General features: G+C 24.7%; 2 protein-coding genes across 36 annotated transcripts in view; both read left to right on the top strand.

Moving 5' to 3' along the window:
• The window catches only part of LOC126899247 (kinesin-related protein 4-like), an 89,355-nt gene extending 72,957 nt beyond the window's left edge, over window positions 1–16,398 (top strand). For 20 of the 24 annotated variants that reach the window (XM_050673895.1, XM_050673907.1, XM_050673909.1 and 17 more), the window contains 12 exons: window positions 100–114; window positions 2,108–2,131; window positions 2,377–2,409; window positions 5,033–5,059; window positions 5,328–5,342; window positions 7,872–7,886; window positions 9,427–9,441; window positions 10,621–10,647; window positions 15,013–15,036; window positions 15,555–15,578; window positions 15,714–15,735; window positions 16,244–16,398. In XM_050673895.1, the coding sequence (XP_050529852.1) occupies window positions 100–114; window positions 2,108–2,131; window positions 2,377–2,409; window positions 5,033–5,059; window positions 5,328–5,342; window positions 7,872–7,886; window positions 9,427–9,441; window positions 10,621–10,647; window positions 15,013–15,036; window positions 15,555–15,578; window positions 15,714–15,734 (240 nt within the window). In that variant the 3' untranslated portion in view covers window position 15,735; window positions 16,244–16,398. The other 4 variants (XM_050673899.1, XM_050673897.1, XM_050673896.1 and 1 more) reach the window with 4 other exon arrangements.
• A 2,248-nt stretch (window positions 16,399–18,646) lies between these two features.
• Window positions 18,647–25,648, top strand: part of LOC126899250 (uncharacterized) — a 66,074-nt gene continuing 59,072 nt past the window's right edge. For 6 of the 12 annotated variants that reach the window (XM_050673932.1, XM_050673933.1, XM_050673928.1 and 3 more), the window contains exons 1-6: window positions 18,649–18,828; window positions 19,944–19,976; window positions 20,729–20,752; window positions 23,188–23,208; window positions 23,705–23,728; window positions 24,540–24,554. In XM_050673932.1, coding sequence (XP_050529889.1) covers window positions 18,742–18,828; window positions 19,944–19,976; window positions 20,729–20,752; window positions 23,188–23,208; window positions 23,705–23,728; window positions 24,540–24,554 — 204 coding nt within the window. In that variant the 5' untranslated portion in view covers window positions 18,649–18,741. Of the gene's footprint in view, window positions 18,829–19,943; window positions 19,977–20,728; window positions 20,753–23,187; window positions 23,209–23,704; window positions 23,729–24,539; window positions 24,555–25,648 lie in introns of all 12 variants that reach the window. The other 6 variants (XM_050673925.1, XM_050673924.1, XM_050673935.1 and 3 more) reach the window with 2 other exon arrangements.

Genomic DNA, 25,648 nt, shown 5'->3' on the forward strand with positions numbered 1-25,648 from the left:
AAGTAGATTACTCAATATAGTAAAACCTTTGAAAATTTATTTTATTTTTAATAATAATATTCATAATAAATAATTTTTTGTTTATTTGAATCATTTTAGAATAAATTAAATGAGGTATGTACTGATAAAACTATTAACTATAATATGATTATAACAAAGTAATAATTGAAAAATTTATAAAATCACTTAAACTTAATAAGAAATTTAAATTAGTTCTTGTTAAATTTCTTTGTATTTTTTGAATATTTTAATCACTTTCAATTTCTTAAAATATCTATTTTCTTGAAATTTTTAGTCTCCTTAATTTTACCACAACTTCACTAAATCTCAGTTTCAGTGATTTTATTACATTTTTGTAATGCACATATTTAGATTTTTAAACTATACGATATTGAAGTATAGTAATTTTTTATTGTAATTGAGATACTAATGGAACTTCTACTCTCATTAATACGCTACGCTATATGGAAGATTTTTAATCACGAATTTTCTTTGCCGTATTATTCTGTGATTGAAGGCTTGTATTCAATAGCGCGCCATGTACCAAAATATAAAAAATTGAATTAATCCTAAGAAAATGTTCTAAGTGTTTAAAATATACAACGAACAAAGTACCTTATTTATAAACAAAGTTATATTCGCGTGTGTGACATGTCGAAACTTATTTATTCTTCATTCATTCAATTTAAAATTCCTTGTATGCATCATTATCGATAAATAAATTTGATAGTCGATTTTCATTTTAAAAATCAAATAATAGTATTCTTTTAGTTTTCATTACACATTTTACGATCAAATCACCATGTATATTAAAAATTATTTTTCTTATCATTAGTGTATTTTCTTTATTTCATTATTCTAGTATGTTTCTAGTAATTTGTTTTTTATAAAAACCTGTGTGACGAAAGCGTATGCTTCATCAGAGGTTTTGTAGAATAACTAAGATTAGGTTTATCGAATAAAAAATTTAGTAGAAAGATCACATACACTTAGTTCACAACTTTTATAACACGGAAAGTGATAAAAAGAAAAGATTAACAAACAATTAAATTGAAATAAAGATATTTAAACTATTAACAAAACTCTATTTATAAATAATTTATTGTTTAATAAAAAATTAATAACAAAATTTTAAAAATGTAATGATGAATACGACTTAGAATATAGAGGATTATAATTAAAAAAAAATACTTTTGGTATTTCTATTATTATTTAAAATAGTTAAATAAACAAATTAATTTTTATAAGAATTCATTCATAATATTTATATTAATAGTACACTGGCATTTAGTGTAATGTTCCTGTGTCTGATGCGAGTTATTGCGTGAGCCGAGGTTTTATCGTCGGCCACATATTTTGTTAGGTGAGGTATTTAGAATGATCATATATAAAAAATTATAGAATAAACAGAAAATTCAATCCGGAATGGTATAATTTTATTTTATTAATCCTCCTTATAGTCGTAATCATCGGAGTTGTTACATTTTAAACATTCTGTGTTTAAAACACCAAAAATTTCAAAATTTGCATTGGTTTTTATGGGAAGTTTTAAACTTTTGAAATATTGTTATAATATCTAATATTATAATATAAAATTTTTATTAAACTAACAATGAATTATTTACAAACAAGGTTTTGTTAATTGTTTAAATATCTTCTATTCAATTTAATAGTAATTCTTTTCTTTTTGTCACTTTCTGTGTTAGAAATAAGTGTATATGATCTCTATCTGAAACTGCCGCATAATTAACTTATAAAAACATCATTGCCTATACTACTAGTCTACCAGATTTTTATTCCTTTATCCCTAGAGTTAAGGTAAGATCAAAGTAAATAGATTATAAGTACAGTTTTAAAATATTATTTGTGTCATTAACATTTAAATTCCACTATTCTTCGGCCTAGTGGAACCTCGGCTAGTAGTGAATTCAACTTGTATGATTAATGTGTTATTATTGATGAAAGCTTTACGGCCAAAAGCCGGTGAACATCACAACATTTTACATTTTATAGATATAACATTTGCTCGCGTCCGACACTGACACATAAATGACTATTTTTTTTGTAATTCCTTCATTCATTTTTTAATTATTTGTTTTAATTTAAGGCTATTGAAAGTTCACTATATGAGGTAAGCATAATGATACAGTTTTATACATTTATAAGAAAGTCGGTACAATCCGTTTTCAAATTAAATTATAAAACAAACCTACTTTTATAATATAAAATTTCTAACGCAATATCAATTAGGTTTCCTGGATTTTTTATAATAACTTTTGTTTAATTAAAAGCTGAAAAGTATACAATGCCAATTTTTAGATGTTAGGTATTTACAATTAAAATTCAAAAATTATTGCTGAAAATTTTTTTTTTCAGAACCAAAAATTATCGACTGATGGAGTACGTATAGTAAATAAAATTTGAAAATTATAATTTGTAGATTATTACGGGTTCATGCTTTACTTATTATTAAATGAAAAAAAAATTATATTATTAATTCTTATTAGTTAAATTATTATTAATTTTCTAACTATTTAATTATATTACTGGTTTGGTCATGTTATGAGGAGAGAAGAATCGGAAACTGTAAGAACAGTTATAGAAATGAATGTTGAAGGAAGAAGAGATAGAGGAAGACCAAAAAGGAGATGGAGGGATGCTATTGAATGCGATATGAGGACGGCTGATGTTAGCGTATATGATGTGGGAGATCGTGTCAAGTGGAAATTTAGGATAAGCGTGTTTGACCCCAAGTAGTTGGGATTCGGGTGAGGAAGAAGAAGAAGAAGAACTATTTAATTATATTAATATTTAAAAAATGTTAAATAATTATAAAAAAATGGTAGCACAGTGGGGTTGCGTCACAAGTGGACATGGCATAATTGGAACAAGTATATATGATATCTGACAGTGTTTAAAATACTACCATAAAAAATGTTTCGATGCAAATATAGATAGTTCTATAGATAGTGTTTAATTTTAAGAAATTGGTGAATTATTCCAAAAGCGAAATGAACTCCTATTTTCTTATTTGTATCCTGATTATGATTATGATAGAATTTTATAATTTATAAGTATGATATATAAATAAATTTAAAATCATTTACAACTAATATTTTAATAAATTTGTTTAACTTTGACGGCCATTTGTACATAGAAGATAGATCGTCAGGACAATTTTTTTTTAACTTATAGTACATATTATATGCTTTAATATATCATATATTTAAAAGACCCAGTATTTCTAGAACATTTTTAAAAATTAAGTTGAAAAAGTTCTGTAATTTATACGTATATTTAAACTCCCCATGTATAAGGAGAAATGGTCTGATTAAAAAAAATTTATATATAAAGTACTTTGAAACAAAAATTTGTGCTGATCCATACATTTTTCAAAAAAATATAGCAATTTAATGTTGAAAATATAAAATCAAAAATTTAAAAATGGTTTTAATACAAAAATAGCTAGTTTTTAACTATAGCAGCCATTTTACGAATAAGATAAGTCATCGGGACAAATATTTTATTTTTAATTTATTGTATTCTATTTATGGTTCTTTAGGAAAATTTTCAAAGATTAAGTTGAATTAGGTTTGTTAAAAACTGTTCAGAGTGTTGGATGGTTGACAATAGAATAAAGCAGAGAATGAATGTAGCAGAGATATAAATGCTTAGTTGGATGAGTGGAGTGACTAGAAAATATAGTGTTGTATTTATATATTGAACAATCTTTTTGTTCTAACTTATATTTTTAGTAGTTCAATAATAACGCAAAAAATGTAGTTAATAAAGATATAATCAATCAAAATAAAAACGTATAAAATATTGATACACTTAAAAACGGATAAATAAATAATACACAAAATAAAAACTTAAAGTCACAAACGTACCACACGGAAAGAGATTACCTTCGGTACTCCCGAGGTCTTCTCTTTCTCCCCTTTTTAATTCATTCCGTTTCATCTTATATACTAAAATATTTTGTTTGTCTTTTTATAAAATTCATATAGTAATCATTTTCAAAAAGGTTTATAAATATTTACTTCCTGATCTAGTAACAATAATTCGGGGAATTACAATTAATCCAAACATTACAAAAGTGTTCTACTTCTAGGTTTACAAATAATAGACTATATTATATTTTTGTAATAATAGATTAAGAAATTCATAGTTAAACCAAACATTACAAAAATGCTTTGTTTTCAGTTTTATAAAATAATGACCTATATTACAATAGAATAAGAAACGATCATATAAGGAGTATATATTTAGTGTCAATCGTGGAAAAGATAATAGAAAATAAACTTACATGGTTTGGTTATGTTATGAGGAATAAGGAGTCGGAAGATGTAAGAATAGTTATAGAAATGAATGTTGAAGGAAGAAGAGGTAAAGGAAGACTAACAAAAAAATGGAAGTATGTGATTGAATACAATACGAGGACGGCTGATGTGTGCTTGCATAAGGTTAACCGACCTCAAGTAGTTGGAAAATTCACCCTGAAGTAATACCTCATGGTAGTTCCAGGGTGGTCCACACTTATACCGGTCGTGAAAAAAAAATTAGTTGGAATGATAGAGAGGAAAAAGAAGAAGACACTCAATCTTGACTTTGTGGTGTTGAAATATCAAATTGCATATAAAGTTTTATTTATGTATTATGTTATAAACAAATTTTAGTATTTATTTATTTTAATTTTCCTTTAATACAATAAATACAATTTAATTAAAATTTATAAATATTGGACATAACTAACTGAAATCTTCATTTCGTTTTTATTATCTAGAAAAAATTAAGAGGTTCACATTTTTTTATTAATTTTATTAAATTATGGTTCCTGTTAGGTTCACAGTTGTCAAATAAGTTTTTGAATCGGCTTTTAAAGTTTCATTTTAGAAGGTTTTAATCCTAAATCATACAATAAAATATAATATAATGATGAGTTATCTAATTGACTTATGACTATTGTTATATAATGACAAAGATAATTTATTAAAAAATATTAAAATTTACTCATAACTTTTTTATTTAGTCAAGTAATATGACAAGTTTGGAAAAGGTTCGGTATAAATCAGTAGTTTATAAAATACATTTTTATACAATATAAACAATTAAATAAATTATGAACTATCAATATAAAAGCTTTAAATATATAATATCATTTTAAAAATAATTCATATTTATTTTTCGGATTTTTTCAATCATTTCTTTTATTTTAAATGTTTTTATTAATATAGTAAAATAATTTTGTTCTGTTTTTACTTTAATATAAATTGCATATTTTAATTTTATTTTATTAAATAATTTATTCTTATATTATATTGTAGACTCTCTTAGATTTGGTGAGTTTGTTGATTTTATTTATTTATTTATTTAGTTTACGGGATGTATCCCTTTTTTTACAAGCATACTATGTTTACATATTTAATTTTAACTAAATAAGGAGAAAGACACAAAAACAAACAAAAAAGACATAAAAAAAGACAAGTAACAAAAGACAAAATCAAAAATGTTTACAACTAATAAATCGATATATGAATAAGACATTACAAAATATTATTATAATATAAAACTAGGATCTGCATTAGCACTTCTAAGTAACCGGCAAAGGGGTTCGTTCATTAAGTAGTTCGTGGGGGCATGCGTGACTCGGAAAGGCGCATTCGACCTGGTATTAATCTGCGGAACCCTAAAAGGGATCAGAGATAATAGCGTAGGACATTCTATCTTCCCATCATGCAAACCCCCGAGAAACCTAGAGCCCGCAATACTACGCCTCGATGACAGTGTGGAAAGGCCTAAATTATTTGCCACGGGACTATAATCATGGGGTGGACATGGTAAACCCAGCACCCGCTCAGCAAAACATAAAAATTTATTCTGAACCCTTTCTAACTGGCGACAGTTGTCTGCCGTATGGGGGTCCCATACTACACTGCCATACTCTAATATTGGGCGGACCAGTGCGCAAAACAAAATTTTTAATGTCTTTTCAAGCTTGAACTCTCTGGTTAATCTAATAAGTACACCAAGCATTTTGAAGGCTTTACAGCAGATATGTTGGATGTGAGCGCAGGGTCAAGATTGTGGCTGAATTTAAATCCAAGGTCCATAATATTGTTAGATGGGCGACGGATTTCTTCGCTACCAAGGTGATATGGGAAAGTAATCGGAGAGTGATTTCTAGAAAATGTAAAAGCTTTGCATTTGGATAGATTAAGTGTTAAACCTAACTTAGTTAACCAATCAACAAATTTATCTAGGTCTGCTTGGAGCCTTATACAGTCACTAGGAGATTGAATTTGCATAAATATTTTATATCATCCGCAAAGCAGAGAACACGAGAGTGTTTTAGAGTTTGCTGTATACTATTAAAAAATATAGAAAATAGTAAAGGAGATAAGTGCCCTCCTTGAGGTACACCTGATTTAGTATGGAATAAGTTAGATTTTATTCCGAAAACTCTAACCCATTGATACCTATTGTCTAAATAAGAACTGAACCACGACAGAAGAGTCTCCCCGAAACCAGTTTCTTTGAGCATAAGAATTAGGGCCTTATGATTAATAGAGTCAAAAGCTTTATTAAAGTCCGTATAAATTACATCTGTCTGAAATCCATGCTGAAATGAGTTAAACACATAATTACAAAAGAGGACGTTGCAAGTGGAGGTAGATCGACCAGGTCGGAATCCATGCTATTCATCTATGAGTATTTGGTTAACAGATGGTTGTTTGCATTGAGGACTATTTTTTCAAAGATTTTTGATAAATGTGATTGTATGGATATTGGTCGGTAATTTGAAGCGAGAGATAGACAGCCAGATTTAGGGACTGGTGTTATTGAACTTATTTTGAACATTGAAGGAAAAATACCTTCCTGTGGCGAGCGTTTAAAAATAATCCACAAAGGATAGGACAAAATTGATCTAAGCTCGAAAAAAGAACGTACCTGGTAAACCGTTAAGGCCAATAAACTTGTCACTCCTTAGATCTAAAAGACAATTAAATATATCATCAATATTAAAGTGAACGGTATTAAGCAGATCAAAAGTTGGTATTTTTATTGTATCCGATATAGTATCAACAAACGGAGGTGAATTAGAATATATTGAGGAAAAATATTCTGCCAGAAGATTGGCAGAATCAAGCTCATTTAAAGAGGTTTTATTATTAAACGACAATACTCTAGGAATGGCTTTTTCGGAACGTTTATTTTTTATAAATTTCTAAAAGTGTTTAGGATTACTTTTAAGTGCATTTTCAACACGCTCCGTGTAGGCATGGTAAGATTTTTTTGACTCATACTTAAACTTGGCATGAAGTATAGAAAATTCCGTATAATCATTAATACTTAAAGATGCTTTATATTTTTTATGCGCTTTTTTCTTTAAGGAAATAATTTGTTTAAGATTTTTATTGAACCAAGGCGGAAATGGAGAATCATTAAAGTAGTATAATTGCACGAAGTCTATTACAGACTTGTGCAAAGCATCATAAAGTACATTTACTGCTGAATCAATAATTTTAATAAATAATTTAATTAAAAATATTATTAATTGTTATTAACACTTGAATTGTCATTATGTTTTAAAATTTGTAGGTAAGAGGTTTTATTTGACTACCCCTTATATATGGGAAATAACCTTATACATTAATTGGCTAAGTTTCATATTGAAAAAATATTATATAATTTTTAAAAGTTTTTTATTAGAATAACTAATAATTTATAGTTAAAAGTTGAATAACTAAATAATAATATAAATATAGACCAAATAAATAATTCTTCAATTGTAGTTAAAATTGAAATATTCAAACAAGCAACCAAGGATGAGTGCTTTCACATTTAATTCTTGAATTTTTTTATTTTAGTGTCTTAAAGATTCGGTACGTATCGTTTGAACCTATTTAAAAACAAATGAACTTAGACAAAGTTGAAGAAAATGCCATAGACCTTATATAAACCTTAAAATAAAAAAAATTATTTTCATAATAAAATATAAATACTTTATACATGTTAAAAATATCTTCAAGTGTATATTGAAATTATAGTATTTATAGTCAGTCAAATCTGAGTAATAAAAATAGAGTAGGCGTTACTTAATTTTTTGAGATTAGTCTATAATAAAAAAATGAATCACTCTGATTCTTTTACTACAGGCCACTCAATTTCTTTTAAAATAATGATGTTTTTAGTAATTTTTTTGTTTTCGGTTCGTTAGTTACAAAGGTATCTCCATTTTTCTGTTATAAAAAATTTTTTATGTTCAATCCTTAGAGGTGTCTACTTAATTTTTTTGAGGAGCTTTGTAACTAGAAAAAGGAGGAAAATTATTATTTTAAGAGAATGAGTGGTTTGTATTACAAAAAACACCCGTACAAGATTTATCTGTTACAAATTCTATTTCGAACATAGATAAGAATTGTGACATCACTAAAATAATGTTAACATGAGATTCAATACAAAATAGACCATTCTATAGAGTAATCTTAATGTGGTTAAACACTTACATTGTCATAATTTATTAACAATTTAAACTTATTGTAAAAAGAAAAATATTTGGTTTCAAACACTCAATAATAATATGTGGTAAAACAATTTTTTTATCATCCTACCAGGGTTATAAAATCTTAAATTATAAGATATTCTTAAATTAGAATACCAATATTTGACTTGATAATATAATAGAAAAAATTACAAATAATGTTGTCTTTACAGTATTTTTGTCCAATTAAACGTTCTTCTATTAAAATAGGTTAAGTTATTTTAGTTCAAAATTCTATTGTTATTTCATTGTTTTAAATACAGCTGTACTTATTATTCTATGCTATCGCATGAACCAGATTTTAATGATTAGGATGTAACTACTATCAAAAATAATTTATCGAAAACACATTATTACTGCCTTCAGTGTAATAAAACCAAATTAATGATAAATTTTTATTCGTAATTCAAAAGTCTAAACGATTATACGCATAAGGTTAATCAAATAAAATTATTTGTAATTTTTTTCTATTAATTATCGTTTAAAATGGAGTTCTCATTATAGAAAACCACATTTGAGGATTTTTATCTCTGAAGAATAAAAATTTAATTATTTATTTACATTTATTTTATATTTTTTTTAACCTTATATTTTTTTTCCTTTACAAAATGTACAATAGTTTTTGACAAAATAAGTGTCTTACCAGATTTAAATCAATCTGAATACTAATTAAAAAAAATTGATTTTTCGAGAGACTTTTTTATTCCAACTAATATGCCTAATTTAATACCATTTTTTAGTTAAAATTTATTGTTATTTCTCATTTTGATCCAAAAATGTATGAATATGCCTCACAGCGATATTTTATAAATATTTTATTGTTAGCTAATACAATTTTTATATTATAACTTCAATTTGAAATATGATATTATTTGTTCCAGAGCTTAGTTGGTAAAGTATGTGTCATTTTCACCTTTACATAAATTTTAGATTTAATTATAATTTGATATTACGTGTATTTATACGTTGACTGATATTAATTATCCGTTCTCTCTTGCATAAATAATAATTTTTAGAAAGGATGTCAAACATTTTTAAATTAATTAAATAAACAAATCAAAGAATAGTGTGACAAAATATCGTAATAAATTATTTATTTATTAAATTAGCAATGTAATATACTGATAACGGGTGGAGCTAACCGGATACGGCGTGAATAATATGTATTTGCGAATAAAGTATAACTTTAAATGCAGTTTACCAGAAAATTAGTTTCACTTGTAAATGAAATAATAATTAAAAAATATTAATATGACTACAAAATACTTAGGTGTATTAACAATTATAGTTCATAATAACACAATAATTATTATTTAAAACATCAAGTAGACGAAAGAAAACTAAAATCATTAAAAACAAATCTTTAAATGCTGTGTTATTAATAAAAGCTACATTAACTATCATTAAATTAAAACATAATTGACACACACATAGCAAAATTGTGTTACTAAAAACTTTGCGCGTAGAAAATAAGTTCATAACTAAGTAAAAAATTAACGAAATTTAATAACTAAAATTTTAAACACCCACGGGGTGCTAAAAAAAATTGTCTTATCTTCGCGAATAATTTCCTTAGAATAACGTCGTCAAGCTCTTTCATTTAAACAAAACATTTTAAAAATCTGTAATCATTAAGTAATTTTACCATCATTGGCTAATTTTTAACGTTTTATAATTTAATTAGATTATAAACATAATCTAAGCACCAGATACTCGAACAACTTTTCTAAAAACCATTTTTTCCGGGGTTTCCAAATGAAACCGTAATTAAAATAATCATGTAGTTCAAAATCCGTTTCTGAAACTGATCATTTTTCAAAACTGAAAAATAAAACCGAAATCGTTAACAAATCGAATTGTATCAGTCTCTACTAAGTACTAAATATGAACTATCCTTAAAAATATTTACTTTCAATCTTTATATTTCTTTATCTTTCAATATTACCGTGATAATTAAATGTATCAGTAAATACATCTAGTACCATTTATCTATCAAAATAATGCATGAACTTTATGAATAATTATTAACTTTTTTTTTAAATAATACTATAATAATTTACTAAATATTTTTTTAGAAACGAGTTCTCAAATTATTAAAAAAGGTAAGAATTAAAATTTGACTGTTACATTTCGGTAGTAGATTACAGAATGATAAATTTGGATAAAACCCTTTTCTTTGCAACTGTTTTAAATTTGCATAAAAGGAAAAAAATATTTGATTACAAATAATACTACTATAATATAATATAGTTAAAGTTTTATTTTTTATTATTTTATGGTTAAGAAGCCTAATTGAAATTAAAAAGCCACAAAAAATACTTATTTTAGTTTGATAATATGATAGAAAAAAATCCAAAATAGTAGGATCACAACACAGTGTGGATGTACTACAAATTTTGGAAAATTTAAACTCAAAGTTGACTATTCAAAATCTGACTCGCTTTCTTGTTTTTATTTTCTTGTGTCAAAAGTCCGTTTGTTTTTGTTTAGTTATGTAATGTTAAGTTACAACCTTTTGTTGAAAATAACTAAGCTTATTGTTGGGCGCCACATATCGTAACTCAAAAATTCATAAAATTAAAAATAAAAAGAATTGAATTGAGAGTGAGAGTCACTACTCCGCCGAGAACGCGGCCGGTCCCTCGAACCCGAGGATCGGCTGGCGCTCAGGCGAATGATCATGCTTCAGTGGCGGACTCGCCTCTCGTCGTTTCCTCCGAGAGGCGAGTGGATCAGGTCCCCCTCATAGGGCCCGATCGGCTGGACAGGTGGGTGGACCGGACTCACGGTGAGATGACATATCGTCTCACCCAAGTGATGTCCGGCCACGGCTGCTTTAACGAGTACTTATTCGTAAAGCAGCCGCGCTGATGTGCGACCACTGTTCGAATCGACCGGGTGAGGTTGACAGCGCTCTGCACACCCTCTTCCGGTGCAAGGCGTGGGTCCATGAGCGGGACTCTTTGGAGTCTCGACTAGGGTCCACGTTCCGAGTCGGGTCCATGATGAACCTGATATTGAGGAGCCGGGAGGCGTGGAGGCTCGTCCAGGCGTTCGCCGAATCCGTCTTGTTAAAGAAGGAGGAAGCGGAACGCCTGAGACAGAGGCAGCCATGCCGCCCGGCACAGGAGGACCTGAGGTGCTGGTTTAGGTAGGTGCCTTAGGTTCTTGTTCTTACTTTTGTGTTTTGTTTTTGTGTTGTGAGTTATTTTGTCAACCCTTCTTAACAGTTTCCACTCTGGAATCCGATTAACGGGATGGGGCCACACCACGTTGCGAATCAGCTATTGATTAATTTTGGGCAGATTCACAACGTGGTGGTGTGAATTATTAAGGCGGCGTGGGCCGCCCTGAAGTAATACCTCATGGCAGTTCCAGGGCGGCCCACAATAATGCCAGTCGAGGAAAAAAAAAGAGTGAGAGTTACTTTTGATTAGGGGTGTGATTTGTGGGTTATAAAATGACAATATAAATATTCTTATAGATTTAATAATCTTACCTGATAATTTTTCTTCAGTTGTTATAATAACTTAAGTGATAATATTAATATAATAATAAATAAAGTAACACAAATTCAAGTTTTAGTACACAAATCAAGCACGTAAGAACTTCGACAATGACGATTTCGACGTTCGTTAAACGTAGTCCAGAGTATGATAAGAATAGGCCGGAATAAGAGTTTGCTCTGTCTTTTTATAATATTTTTTACCCCCGAAAATCATCATTGTCTAATTCTTACAGTATAACTGTTTATTGATAAATAAGCATAACATACAGAGATTATTACAGATGAATAGAATATATAAATCATGTTGACATTTATATATAACATTAACATAGTTTTTTACCAATAAGACCAGGATTAATACAATAAATTTAATTATTAAAACTAAATTAACAAAGATGACAAAAATAATTTATAGATTTCCTCTCGGAAGGAACTATTTCTAAAAGTGATTACTAATCAATTTTTGATAGAATCATGTGTATTATATTATAACTAACACAGTGTGTGTTTGTTAAAGGTTTATATAATTATTTATTAGAAAAAGATCATGTCTTTCTAAGAATATAATGTATAAATATCCCATGTTATGGTAGTGACGAGTATATTACGACATAGCATAGTTGGGACAAGTATAGATGATATCTGACAGTGTTAAAAATCACTATCATAAGAAAAATTTCGATGCAAATCTGTAGATAGTGTTTAATTTTAAGAATTTTCCAGAAGCAAAATGAACTCTTATTTCCTTATTCATATCCTAATTATAAGTTTATGATTTACTATTCACGAATAAATAATTTAATGTTATAATATTTACGGAGGAATCGTAATGTATTTATATTTTGTTAATATTATGGCAAACGTGTATCGAAATTGCAAGTATAGATTAATATTTAAAAAAAATAAAATTTTGATTTTTTTGATCCTTGCTATTTTTATTATAATTTAAGTTATGAATCAAATTGTAATTTATCACAAGCCATTGGTAGTTAAAATATTTCTTTTGGAAAGAGCATACCTCCTCTTCCAAATATACTTAATATATACTTTAAAAGTTGTAAAAATCTTCTTACATTATTTAAAATTAACACTAAAATCTAATTGTTTGTAAAAGGAGGGTTTAAATGGGGTTACTACTATTATAAGACTATACTAATTAATCTAAAATGAAGGCATTAATAATTATTAATTATTTTCAATTATAATTGAAAGCAAATATTGAAGCACATAGTAATTGTCTGCCTAGTATTTAATATATTATTAACCCTTAAACAGTCGCTTGGGGGTCTAGCATACCCCCACATAAATAAAAACGGATGTATTATATTGCATAAAAGGTGTACATAGATATAAATTTAGAAGATGGTTTTTATAGTAATATTGAATCGATTTTCATAAATAAATACCTTCGAAAAAAAATGTATGACTTAAAATATTCATCATAATTGAAAGGGGTCATATTTACTATCACGCGACTTGTAACGTTATAATTTTTTTTGGACTTGTATTTTTTTCAAAATATCGTTTTATCGTGAATGCAATATTATAATCGATATAATATTGTGGAACTGGAATTATGTGGATTTGTCATCGACTGTGCAATTAAGTTTTAAAAATAAATAATCTATTGAGAATTTCCACTACTCGATGATACGGAACAAATACGAACAAAACATATAATAAATACATCGCGTCGCAATGTGGACACATTGATTATCGGTAATCGATGTGGTACTATGAACGAATAATTGTATATACTCGTGTCATAATAATTAAATGTATTGTAATATTAATAATAAAAAAATTCAATTAAGAAAAATGGTATATAAATGTAAATACACATAAAACTAATAAATATAAGCCGTGTTTAAGCTCAAAGAAATACAAGAAAAATTAATAAAATTACATTTAAAAGTAAAAGCTTTTGTTTACCGTCTTAAAAATAAGATTTTGCAGTTAAAATAATTTTTTTACAAATCAAAGTTTTTTAATGAAATTTTGATAATTAAGTTTTTTTTTTTCGTAATATAATTTTTAGTAATGCACATAATTTTGTAATTTATTTATTTTTTAATTTTTATCCATATTTATACAGAGCGATTTTTTTATCATAACCCACTCAATTACTTACAGAGTAATAATAATTTAAACATTTTTTTTTGGTTATTTTGGTTTGTAAAAAGTTACACATTATTCTTGAATTAGTAACTATGTAATACTTTTTAAGTTCATCCTTTATGCCTTGTAGGGGGGTCAACTTTGTTTTTTTAAATGGGAACACATATTTTCAATTTAATAAAATGTTTGGCTTTTTAATTCAATAGTAAATGGCATTTGAATTTTTAGTATAACTTTATTTGTTTATTAGATATAAACACTTTAAAAATCCTACCTGAAAATATTTATAATAAACCCATAAATATTCTTTATTATTATATATTTTTTGTAATAGCGGAAGTTAAGTTTGGGTTCTTAACCTTACTCCTATTGGACTCCACTGTTTGAATTAATGTAGAAAAAAATATGATAAACAGTGATTTTTTTACACAAAATATAATATTTTTTGTTTTAATTTGGGGCAAGTTAACATATATAAGACAAGTTATCGGGGCAAATTTTTTAAATTATAGCACATAACATAAGCTTTAATTAAGACGAATTTAACAGACGCAATGTTTCCAAAACATTTTCAAACGTTAAGTTAAAAATTTTTAATTTTTGTATAAAAGTTGATATTTTGAATTCTTCTTGTGGGCAGATAATGGGTCAAAGAGGTTCGAAGAGCCGCTCTACAGTTATTGCATGATAATGTTTAGCACTTTTTGATCAATTTTCTATTGATAATATACATTATATTATATTATATTATATATATATGGCTTCTTTATTTAAGGAATCATTGAAGTTTTATTTCCAACAAGTATTTGTACTTTAATTTGACATTTTATATTAATTTCAGATATCTAAATCGTCTAAAAAGAATGTAAGCTTTATTATAATTTTTGCTATATATTTTCTTTAATTTTTTTAATAAAAACTCAAAACAAATTATGGCTAAATAAAATCTGTAAAGTCACTCATTTTGGTTACCTTTATTAGTTCTTTTACAACTAATAAATAACATCCATGATAGCATAATTTCGGAGAGGGGTAGATAAACATTGCTCTTAATAATTTAATGGCATTCGAGTTTTATAAAAACGTTAAAATCCTTACATTCAGTATTATATGTTCCATTTTGATTGCAACAACCGTTATATTGTCCTACGTTGAGTCTAAACTAGTTTGTTCTATTAGTGAGGTACAGTATTACACTTAAGAATTATTTTTATACATGACAAATTTTTATAAGTTTTAAACAAAATAAGTTTTGTGAAGTAAACAAGAGGTTTTAAATATTTTCAAAAAAATAATCACACGGTTAAGATTAATAATCTAGTTATAGAAAACCTATATATTTTATGCAACTCATTTTATAACAGTCTTAACATTTTTTCCTAGATTCACGATACGTCTTCAGAAGAGGTAAAAATGATATAAAACGAATTAATATTGTTATTTGGAATAATATATTTTATATATGAAGTACAATTTGATAGTATTTTTTAATATCAAAAATCAAATTTTTTTTTTATAAAATAATATATTTTTTATTTTCAGTCTGATACTAATGACAAATAAGGTATTAAAAAAATTACTAAATAATTTTATCTATATTTATTTTATAGGGTGTCTAAGCCTGTTCTAATATTTTTAATAACTTTTGATCCAGAAAATATCTGTGTTAATATTTTTTTTAAATAATTTGTACTACGTTTAAAACATAATTTTTATTACTTATCTCTTATAAGAAATAATAAAAATAATTTTTATTTTAGGGCATGAGTGTTATTAGAAATTAAAATTAAAATATAAAATAATTAAATTAATATTTAATTAAGTAGAAATTTGAATATTTTCATGTTTATTTTATTTTAATAAAAGTAGTCTCATCAAGTAAGAAATGGAAAGAAGAACATATAAAGAAATATTCAAATAATTAAAAATTTTTCCATATCATAAGATTTAGACTAATTTCAATCCGCTAACTGTTATTTTAAAATATTATTATATAAATATTGAAAAACTTGACTTTATATCAAAGAATCTGTAATAATAAAAAATATTTATAGTATAAAATTAAATTTCAGAGAGAGAATTTTTCAACGAAGAAAAATAATTATGATTGGACAATTTTTTTTACATTTTAATTTCCATAAGATACTATTAAGTTTTAATATTCACTTTTTTATGTCTAATAAAGCTTTCTAAATTAATTAATTGTAAATATTGTTCAATAAAATTACTTGATATAAATTGCAAAGTGTTTTATAAATTTATAAAATAGTTCCATTGTTGTACCTAAAAGTAAAAAATAATTCTAATGTTCGCTATGAAACTAAAAATACTTATTAAAATTAAAATAATTTATTCATAATAATATCAAATAAAATTGATATTAGTGTAATTAAAATGGTAAACTTCAAAATGATTATTTTGCATTGACTTTAGTAGTGTTGTCAAAATGTAAATAAACCTAAAAACATGATTGTAAATAAGTATACTCTTAAACTACATTTTTGCTGTAAAATAGTTATTACATTGTTTTGTTATTTTTTGATTATAAACAATATCTAGGAATATAGCTCTTAAATCCTAAATTTAGTAAATAATTTTTTTAATGTTTCAAAAATGAAGCTGTGAAATGTTATATCGAACTAACAAAATGAGCAATAATACATCTAGTGATCGATGATGAAGTTACGCATCTCGCGTTTTTCAATTTTAGCCCGGCGTTTTTATAGGAGCTTGTTATTTTAGGTTTCATTAACCGTTAATTGTAAAATAAAAAACATTTTTTCATGAAAAAATACTTTCTTTTCATTTTTTGTCAATATCTCTTTTAATATTGAGAATACAATTACAAATGACCAAATATATTTAAAAATACATAATTAAAAAAAAACGGAATATAATTTTTTCTGTAATACTGAAATTTATGCGTTAAAAGAAAACAAATCACATTTATGTAAAACCCAAAATTATTCCACTAGATTTTTTTATTATTGCTCATTTTGTTAGTTTGGTATAAAATTCCATAGATTCGTTTTTGAGACTTAAAATGTATTTATATAATAGTTATTAATTATCACTTTTTTTAATATAAATAATACCTCAAGTTATCTAAGCTTAAGTCAAATGTGTAAATTCACATTAATTATAGAGTAGAGTAGAAAATATTTCTATCTTGTAGAAAGAATATTTAGCTAAATGCGTAGGCCATACGCATGAGAAGCAGTACTTCAAGATTGGACTATATCGGTCGGCCTATAAAACGCTTTTTATTAAGTTAAATTTATTCACTTTACAGGCATAGAAATGTAATTATATTTAGTTAGATGTCTCATAAATAAATTAAATAAGTACAAAACTAAATATCTGAATTTTTCGATAAAATTTTGTAGAGAAACATACATTTTCAAAACTACGAGTGATACTATAATTATTATTGTGATTTTTTTTACAATATTTTGATTTTTTAAGTCTTCAATAAAGGGTGTGCTGGGGCATCTTGACAGTCTTAAGTTTATTTAATATCTAAAAAAATCATTTACTATAAAAACTTGAAATTTGATAGAAATACTACATGAAATATTGATAAATTTGTAAAAAGCTCATTAATTAATATTAATTGTTTTAAGAATTATTAATTAACTAGAAAAAACAGTTAAATTTGTCTGATTGCATCAAATTTAGAACGATTTGACCTATTTTATTTTAATTTAGGTAAAGTTTAAACAATTATATTATATGAAGTGTTCAGAAAGTAAGAAATTAGAACAATAAAAACCCATTTTCTTAATTACTCATTATTTAATGAAATAAAAAAAAATTATTTTTGATTTAAGTTTAAATTAGAATAATATATTGTAATCATATAAATTTTATTTTTTTACAAAAACAATATGATAATCATTTGTGTACATAAAAGTTATTTTCGAAATATTTGTCGAAAAATGTTCGAAAACAATACAATATTTTTTTAAAACTAAGTAGATCTTGCCCCAAGCAATAATTTGCCTCACTTTCTTCTACTTAAATAAATTTTAATTTTAATTTGCAGTATTCATCAATTATAAATTGTAAATTTTATATATTATAGTGCAAATATTGGTTGATATCTCATACTTGAGCAAATTTGAGTGTTATAATTATAACATTATTCATATTTAATTTTAAGGACCACTTAAATAGCCTACTGGGCTATCAATACTTTTTTGGTAATTTTCTCTTTAGTCTTTGATAAATCTTTATTCAGGATTTTAAAGTATTATTTCTTTAATTATATGTTGGCCACAAAATTGTTCATAATTTGTATATTATATGTGTAACAAAAGCATATACTATTTAATTAGACAGATATTTCTAAAAACATGTTTAATAATGATTTTATTTATCGAAAAAAAAAAATTAACTATGAAATATTAATGTAAATACTAATACTTATTTTTAGAATTAAAATTGTTGTTTGTGCTAAAAGCTTATACTTATACGGATTCAAGAGTTACTAATTTATAAATTACTTTAGCGTGATCACTAAATAATAATTTCCAGTTCAGTTGCAATATTTTACATAAGAAAAATTATAATGTACTTCAAAAACCTTTTTATTATTTTTATTTTTTTATGGAGTCATTTTGAATCCCAATTTGTTGTAAATGCAGGGAATAATAAGGTAAATATGTTTTCTTTGTTGAAAATTGTATTCTTTATCCTATAATGTGTTATCAATAAGTACAGATATCAATTAAAGTATTGTACTTATTTCATTTTAATATTTAACTATATAATGTAAAAATACGTCATTATTTCAATAATATTTAATTAAAAAAAAAACAAACGGTGACAAAGTGGGGTTGTGACATAGTGAGGACGTGGCACAATTGGGACAAGTTTATATCTGATAATGACCACTTTCATAAGAAACAATTTAATGCAAATCTTTAGATAGTGATTAATTATAAGAAATTTATGAATAGTTAAAAATGCAACATCAACTCCTATTACTAGGATAATTTCTATTTCAATTGATATACTTATATTAATTATATCCTAATTTGTTAACTTTTAAGTGTAATATATGAATAATTACAAATTATAGTAATTAAGTTTAGTATGAAACTGATATTCAATAATTTATTAATGTGTATTTCGTTGGTTTTATAGTCAATCAAATATAGTCTACACTAATTTTTTAAAAAAAACTTTAAATAAGTACAACAATATATTATATATTTTTTAATTGTTACACAATAATCGTTCTTTTTACATTATCTCTGATGTCCGTTATCACTACGAAAGCAAGTCCAGATGTCAAATTATTTATTTTTTTAATAAAGTATTTTACATAAGTTTTAATTTAAGATATATATAAAAGTGTTAGTATTTCCTGAATATTTTGAAAAGTTATGATGAAATAGTTAATTTTTTGTGGAACAGTTGCCATTTTGAATCTTCTCCTGTGGGCGCGACAAGGGTCAAATTTTCAAAAAATATATACCAAATAATAGATAACCTAAGGGTTTGTTTTATTCGTCCATTTTTCAAAAAATTATGACAGTTTTAATTAAAAAAGTTTTAAGAATGTCAAATATTACCAAATTTCAAAAATTGTAACTTTTCGGGAATTTCCCCATTTATGGTGAAATTATTTTAACTTTTGAGGTAATATCTTCGATATATAATCTTCGATTTGACATGATTTATGATTTAATTTATTATTTAATTTTCTAGTTTTGTAGTATGTAATACAAATAGTGTATTAATCTAACTTATCATTTTATATTTTAGTCTGGAGAGAAGTATAAAAATTATAAAAGACGGGTAAGAATTTATTGCAATAAATAATAAAATTTATTTATTAGCTCATTCTCATGTTAAAACCTTACGCCGTAAAACAATATTACCTTGTTCTTACAAAAAAGGTATAAGAGCAATTGAAAATAAATATACGTTAATATAAATTATTTTTGAAAAGTTTATAATTGTTTGGTATGTAAAAAATTTTCCATAAATTGTTCGTAACCATTACTATATTTTGATTCATAATCTTCATGCCTCTAGTGTCAATTTTCATGTCATCTAATTCAGTTTAGTTAACCTGATTAAGGTGATGAAATTATGTAACATCGCCTTATGCATATTATAAAAGTTTTTTAAATGATTTTATTTACCATAAGTAGGGTCTGAAATTAAATGATTTTATAAATTTTATTAAGTTATTTCGAACACACTATCAGCCAGTACAAATATTTAATTGACTTAAACACTTAGTAATGTATTGTTTGCAGGTTATAGTATTAAAGTTGATTAGGGGGATTTACCTTCTCTAAAATTAAAAATATTTCTACGTTACTATATTATAATACGATAAAATTGCATAATCTTGGAACCCTCTAAAGTGACATTAACAAAATTTATAAGTGCATTTAATTCCTAGTCCTTACCATCATATTATGTATAGTTAGCCCTGATACACAATTTTAACGCTATCACATGTATAGTATTTTTTTGTGGTTTATTGAATAAAATATTTAAAATATACTTTTAATTTAAATGATTCTATTTATTAATAGTTGCAAACGGCATCGTGTCAAGAAGTATGTATTATTATAAATAAATAAATTATTATTTAATTAAAAAAAAATATATATATATATTTATTAATGTTTGCAACTTTTGTGTTTAACTAAATAAAAAATTTTCCATGTAATTTAGAAAAAGTGGTATAAGTTTATTATCTATAATTCATAGTATAAAATTAAGGTTGTATTGTTTTATTCTAAATTCATTTTTACTGTTAATTTAAAAATAAAAATAGAAAAAATAAATACATTCGTGATCTGTTGTTGGCAAATATGTTACAGAAATTTAAATTCACTCTACAAAGTGATTTATTTAAAATCATTACCTGAGTTTTTTTATTAAATAACGGTTCAATAATACATTTAATTAATAATTTTTGTGAGCTCTGATAGGTAAATGAAAAATTTAACGAAAACAGAACATTTCTAAGGATAGTTTACATTAAAAATAACATCAAAAATTAAATTGGAGCCTATATTAAATATTATAAAAATCAAAACATTACAATAATATCATACTTTTAGATGTAAAATTAATTAAATACAATTTTAAATGGTTGATAATCATTTTTTTAATGCAATTTATAATAATAAAAAAATTATGAATTGAATTTTTATAAATTTTTAAGTGTAGGCGAGATGAGTACAAACGCAGTAATGTTCTTATTTGTTCGTTATAATAAAAGTAGAGTATTACTAAAAACTATTCCTCACTTAGGCTAAATCTTTAAATGTAAATATTTCAAAAAGTAATATTATACAGAGTGATTAAATAACAAAAAAAATAATTACAGTAGAGATTTAGCAAAGTGGAGTTGAGGTATATTTTAAATTAATGTGGATTGATAAAATATCAATCGCTTGGATGCGTATTAGAAAAAAAATTAAAATATTCATCTAAAATAACATGATTTTTAACTTAATATGTCGATTACTTGTAGGATTCAAGTTGGAATATATATATTTTTTTAATCTTATAGTACATTAAATAAGCTATAATTTGAAATAGTTATGAGCAATGCAGATTGTAACGTTTGAACCCGATAAAGGGATTAGATTATAACTTAGTTAAATGGTACATGAATTATCTATCCTTAGTTTAAATAGTATTTGTAATTAATTAGAAAAATGTTAAGATGCTCTGTATACTAGATGTGATAGGTAATTGTGTACCTACTAGAATAGTTAGCTGGATTTCCTCAAGTTCGTCAATTTTGAAAACTATACTATGAATTTTAACGTGTGTAGCTGAATTTAATTTGATATGAGTGTCTGAATTTCATATGAATTGAGTAGGTCTGAGAATAAAAGTGATTGTTTGGATAATACTGTTTTAATTAATAAAGTATTTGTTGTCTGAATTATTTTATATTTCGATTTGATTTTATTGTATTATATATGTAGCAGACACATTATGACACCATTTTTTACATTTTGTTTCTATGTTGTCAAAAAAATCTACAAATATTTTCTTACCCACGATTGAATTTTATTTAAATTGCAAAAAAAAAAAAAATGCTAGAATTAGGATCGTCAAATTTTTTACTAAAGATGGTAATAGCAGTTTCAGTATTGACTCCTAATATTTAACCTGGTTATTATATTAACTCCTTTAATATGAGAATTCATTAATAGTTTACTCATATTATTTTAAATAAAATATATTTTATTTATTCTATTATTTAAATTTAATCGTGTATCTTTTTTAGGTTTTATATACCTTTTTTTTTATTTATAAAAAAATTTAACGTTTTACTTAAACCTTTTCTTTATTTAGGCTAATAATATTAAAATAAATATCTTAGTTAATTGCTAATTATTAAATATAATAATTAGTTGTTTAAATCGTAATATTAAACTACGAATATTTAGTGGCATTTTTTACCATAAAATGGTAGTTATTAGTGAAAAACAATACTAAATACTCAAACACAAATAATTAATATAAATTATTAGAAAATGTATTAAAGTTGTTCGTAAAAAAAAAGCTTTATAATAAAGCCTTGTATAGCACATACATAAATTTAAAAAAATACGTAGTTTAGAATGATATACATGTATCGATGCTTTCCAATAAAATACAAAAATATTTAATCCCTCATATTTTAGTTAATGATTAAATTTTCTAAAAAAACATGTCTTCAGCAAGGTAAATAATTAAAATATTTCACAATAATCCGTCCAGAAGTCAAAAAGTTATTTCAATATAAATTGAAAATATCAAGATTGACAACTACAATTTTTCTTATTTTCATGAAAGTGGGAGTATTGGCGTACAGAATACAAAAACACACGGAAAAATAAAACCACCAATAGCTTCTTTGCTAGGCATCAAAGCTAAAATATAATTTTCTTTATTAGTTTATGTTATTGATCTGCTATGTTTTTTTATTATGTAAAGTAAAAAAAAGTTTACATGTTATTTTTTATTATTCACGATTTTTTTTTAGATTATTGATGTCCATAATTCGGTATGACATACAAATTTAGTTCTTTATTAATATAATATTATTAATTTGTGAACTTTTACGTGACTTTTTATTTAAATAAAATAAGCAAGATTATACTCAATATAATTGTGGATTTCAATTCGTTATAACATAAATATCATTGTAATTAAAAAAAAATTATGCTTTTTTACTTAGGAGGTTAGTTAGAACTATATATAAAAGAAAAGTCAACAAAATAATTTTTACAATCATAGTAAATGATATTTTTTAGTAAAAATGTTCAAAAGATTTTTATAGTAAAAAGTGTTGACTTTTTTTTATATAAATTCACATACTTATATGATTTATAATCAAGGAGAATAAAATGAATAGATTTTTCAAATTTTGAGAATATATCTTTAATTAGATATATGAGAACTTTTGATACATTGATTACAAATAATTGATAACACAAAATGATTTACTTACAGAATAATAAATTAAAACACTTTTTTTAATTCTCCACTATCATTTTTAGAATTATTCGGATTATGAAGATCAGGTACAGAATAATTTTTAATATTATTCATTTATGATATTTTTATTAACTTGTTATTTTTAATATAAATAATAAGCTGACATAGCATAAGAAGATATGCGAATTATTAGAGTTCAATAGTGTTTAACTTATGAGTAGTTACTACGCATAGATTAAAATTTTTAGTAACAAAATTAACCACATATTAAATATATTCACAAACAATCAAAATATTAAAGCCGTGATTATATAAAATATGCAGAAAAATCATATTTATATGAAACTAACAAAAAATTAACCTTGTCAAGTAGTTACAATGAGCAAAAAATACTAACGTAAATTTAAGTATTAATTGTTTTACTACTAACGGTGTGGCAGTTTTATATTATTTTTTTGTTCCGACTAATTAAATGGTTCATGATAAATGAATTACTTTATATAAGACTAACTGAAACTAATTTTTTCTCTGGAAATAATACCACAGGAAGGTGGATTGAAAATAATATACTTGTGAATTTAAAAAATAATATAAAAAGCATTTTCTTATTTCAAAAAGAATTATGACAGCATAGTAAATTTAATTTTTACTAGGGTGTTAGATGTTCTTATTTTCTAATAAAAATAAGTTTATATTATTATTATATAATAACTGTCTTCTTAAATTAATCTATTTGATGAGGTTTTTTTAAGAGATAAGTTTTTGGAATAGATAATTTTGTGATAAATTACAAATGATGAGCTGAAAAAATCTAGCATTAATAAATTATATTCAAGTCAATTCAAATTGATTAAATTTGTAAATGATATACGAATAATTATTAATTCTATATTTTAGAGAATTATGCAAGAAGTAAGTATTTTATAAATAAAAATGTATAAAAATAATAAATAATAATTATAATCCCTTTGGCCTATATATTAATAATTATGTCAATTGCCATTTTGGCATACTAGATAGTCAATAATAAAAACCAAAAGTTAATTAGAAATTATTAGTATGATTTTTATTTAAGTGATCTATTACGATAAAAATGTAAAAAGNTAATTAATTAGCATTTACCTTGATATTTCCAAAGGATATCTAGAGAATGAATTAAGTCGTCTGTTTATTTTGAATAAATCTTAACGTATCTGTTTACTTCTTACACATGAACTAAACGATTGAGATTAATGAGCTGCGTCAATACTGGGAGCACGCCTGGATCAATATAAAATGAGCCATGGGAGTATACTGATGAGACACTGAGAGCATGCCAAGAGTATACTGCCCATTTTTAGGCCTTTTTTGTTCCCTTTTATATCCTGATTTGTTAATTAATATATCTATATTCATGTGCAAGAAGTGTCAGAAACGCTATTGATATCTCTTTATTAAATTATTTATTACATGTTATCTTAAAATTTAACATACTATTCTGGACAATGATTAATTATTTCATTACAAAATTGACATATCAGTGACAATCCATATTAACATTTATGTGTATTTTATTATTTACATGAAAGTTTTAAATTAATTAAATTTATTGCTTAATAGATAATATTGATTATATTGCTCATATGTGACAGTATGACAATTTTTACTTGACAATAGTTATCATAGTTTACTGTCTAGATAAGAGTTGTAATGAGAGGTCAATGTATTATAACATCCACCCCAATTTTTTTGAGAGATGTGTCCTCACAACTAAGGTATACATAGTCAAAAAAAAAATTATAATAATAACGGTATAATAACAATTTTGTAAAAAATAAGTAATTAATAGTATTTATAATTAATAATGATTAATTATTATGGAATTGGATATTAATTATTAGTATATACATTATTTAAAAGTTCATAATCAAATTCATATTAAGTATATAATGTAAGAAATGATAATATGATAGTATATAAGTATGTTAAGTATAAAGTATAAAATATTTTAAAAAAATTGTGCCAAT

Source organism: Daktulosphaira vitifoliae, unplaced genomic scaffold (genome assembly GCF_025091365.1).
Source record: "Daktulosphaira vitifoliae isolate Bord-2020 unplaced genomic scaffold, ASM2509136v1 Scaffold_2, whole genome shotgun sequence".
Taxonomy (NCBI): Eukaryota; Metazoa; Arthropoda; class Insecta; order Hemiptera; family Phylloxeridae; genus Daktulosphaira; species Daktulosphaira vitifoliae.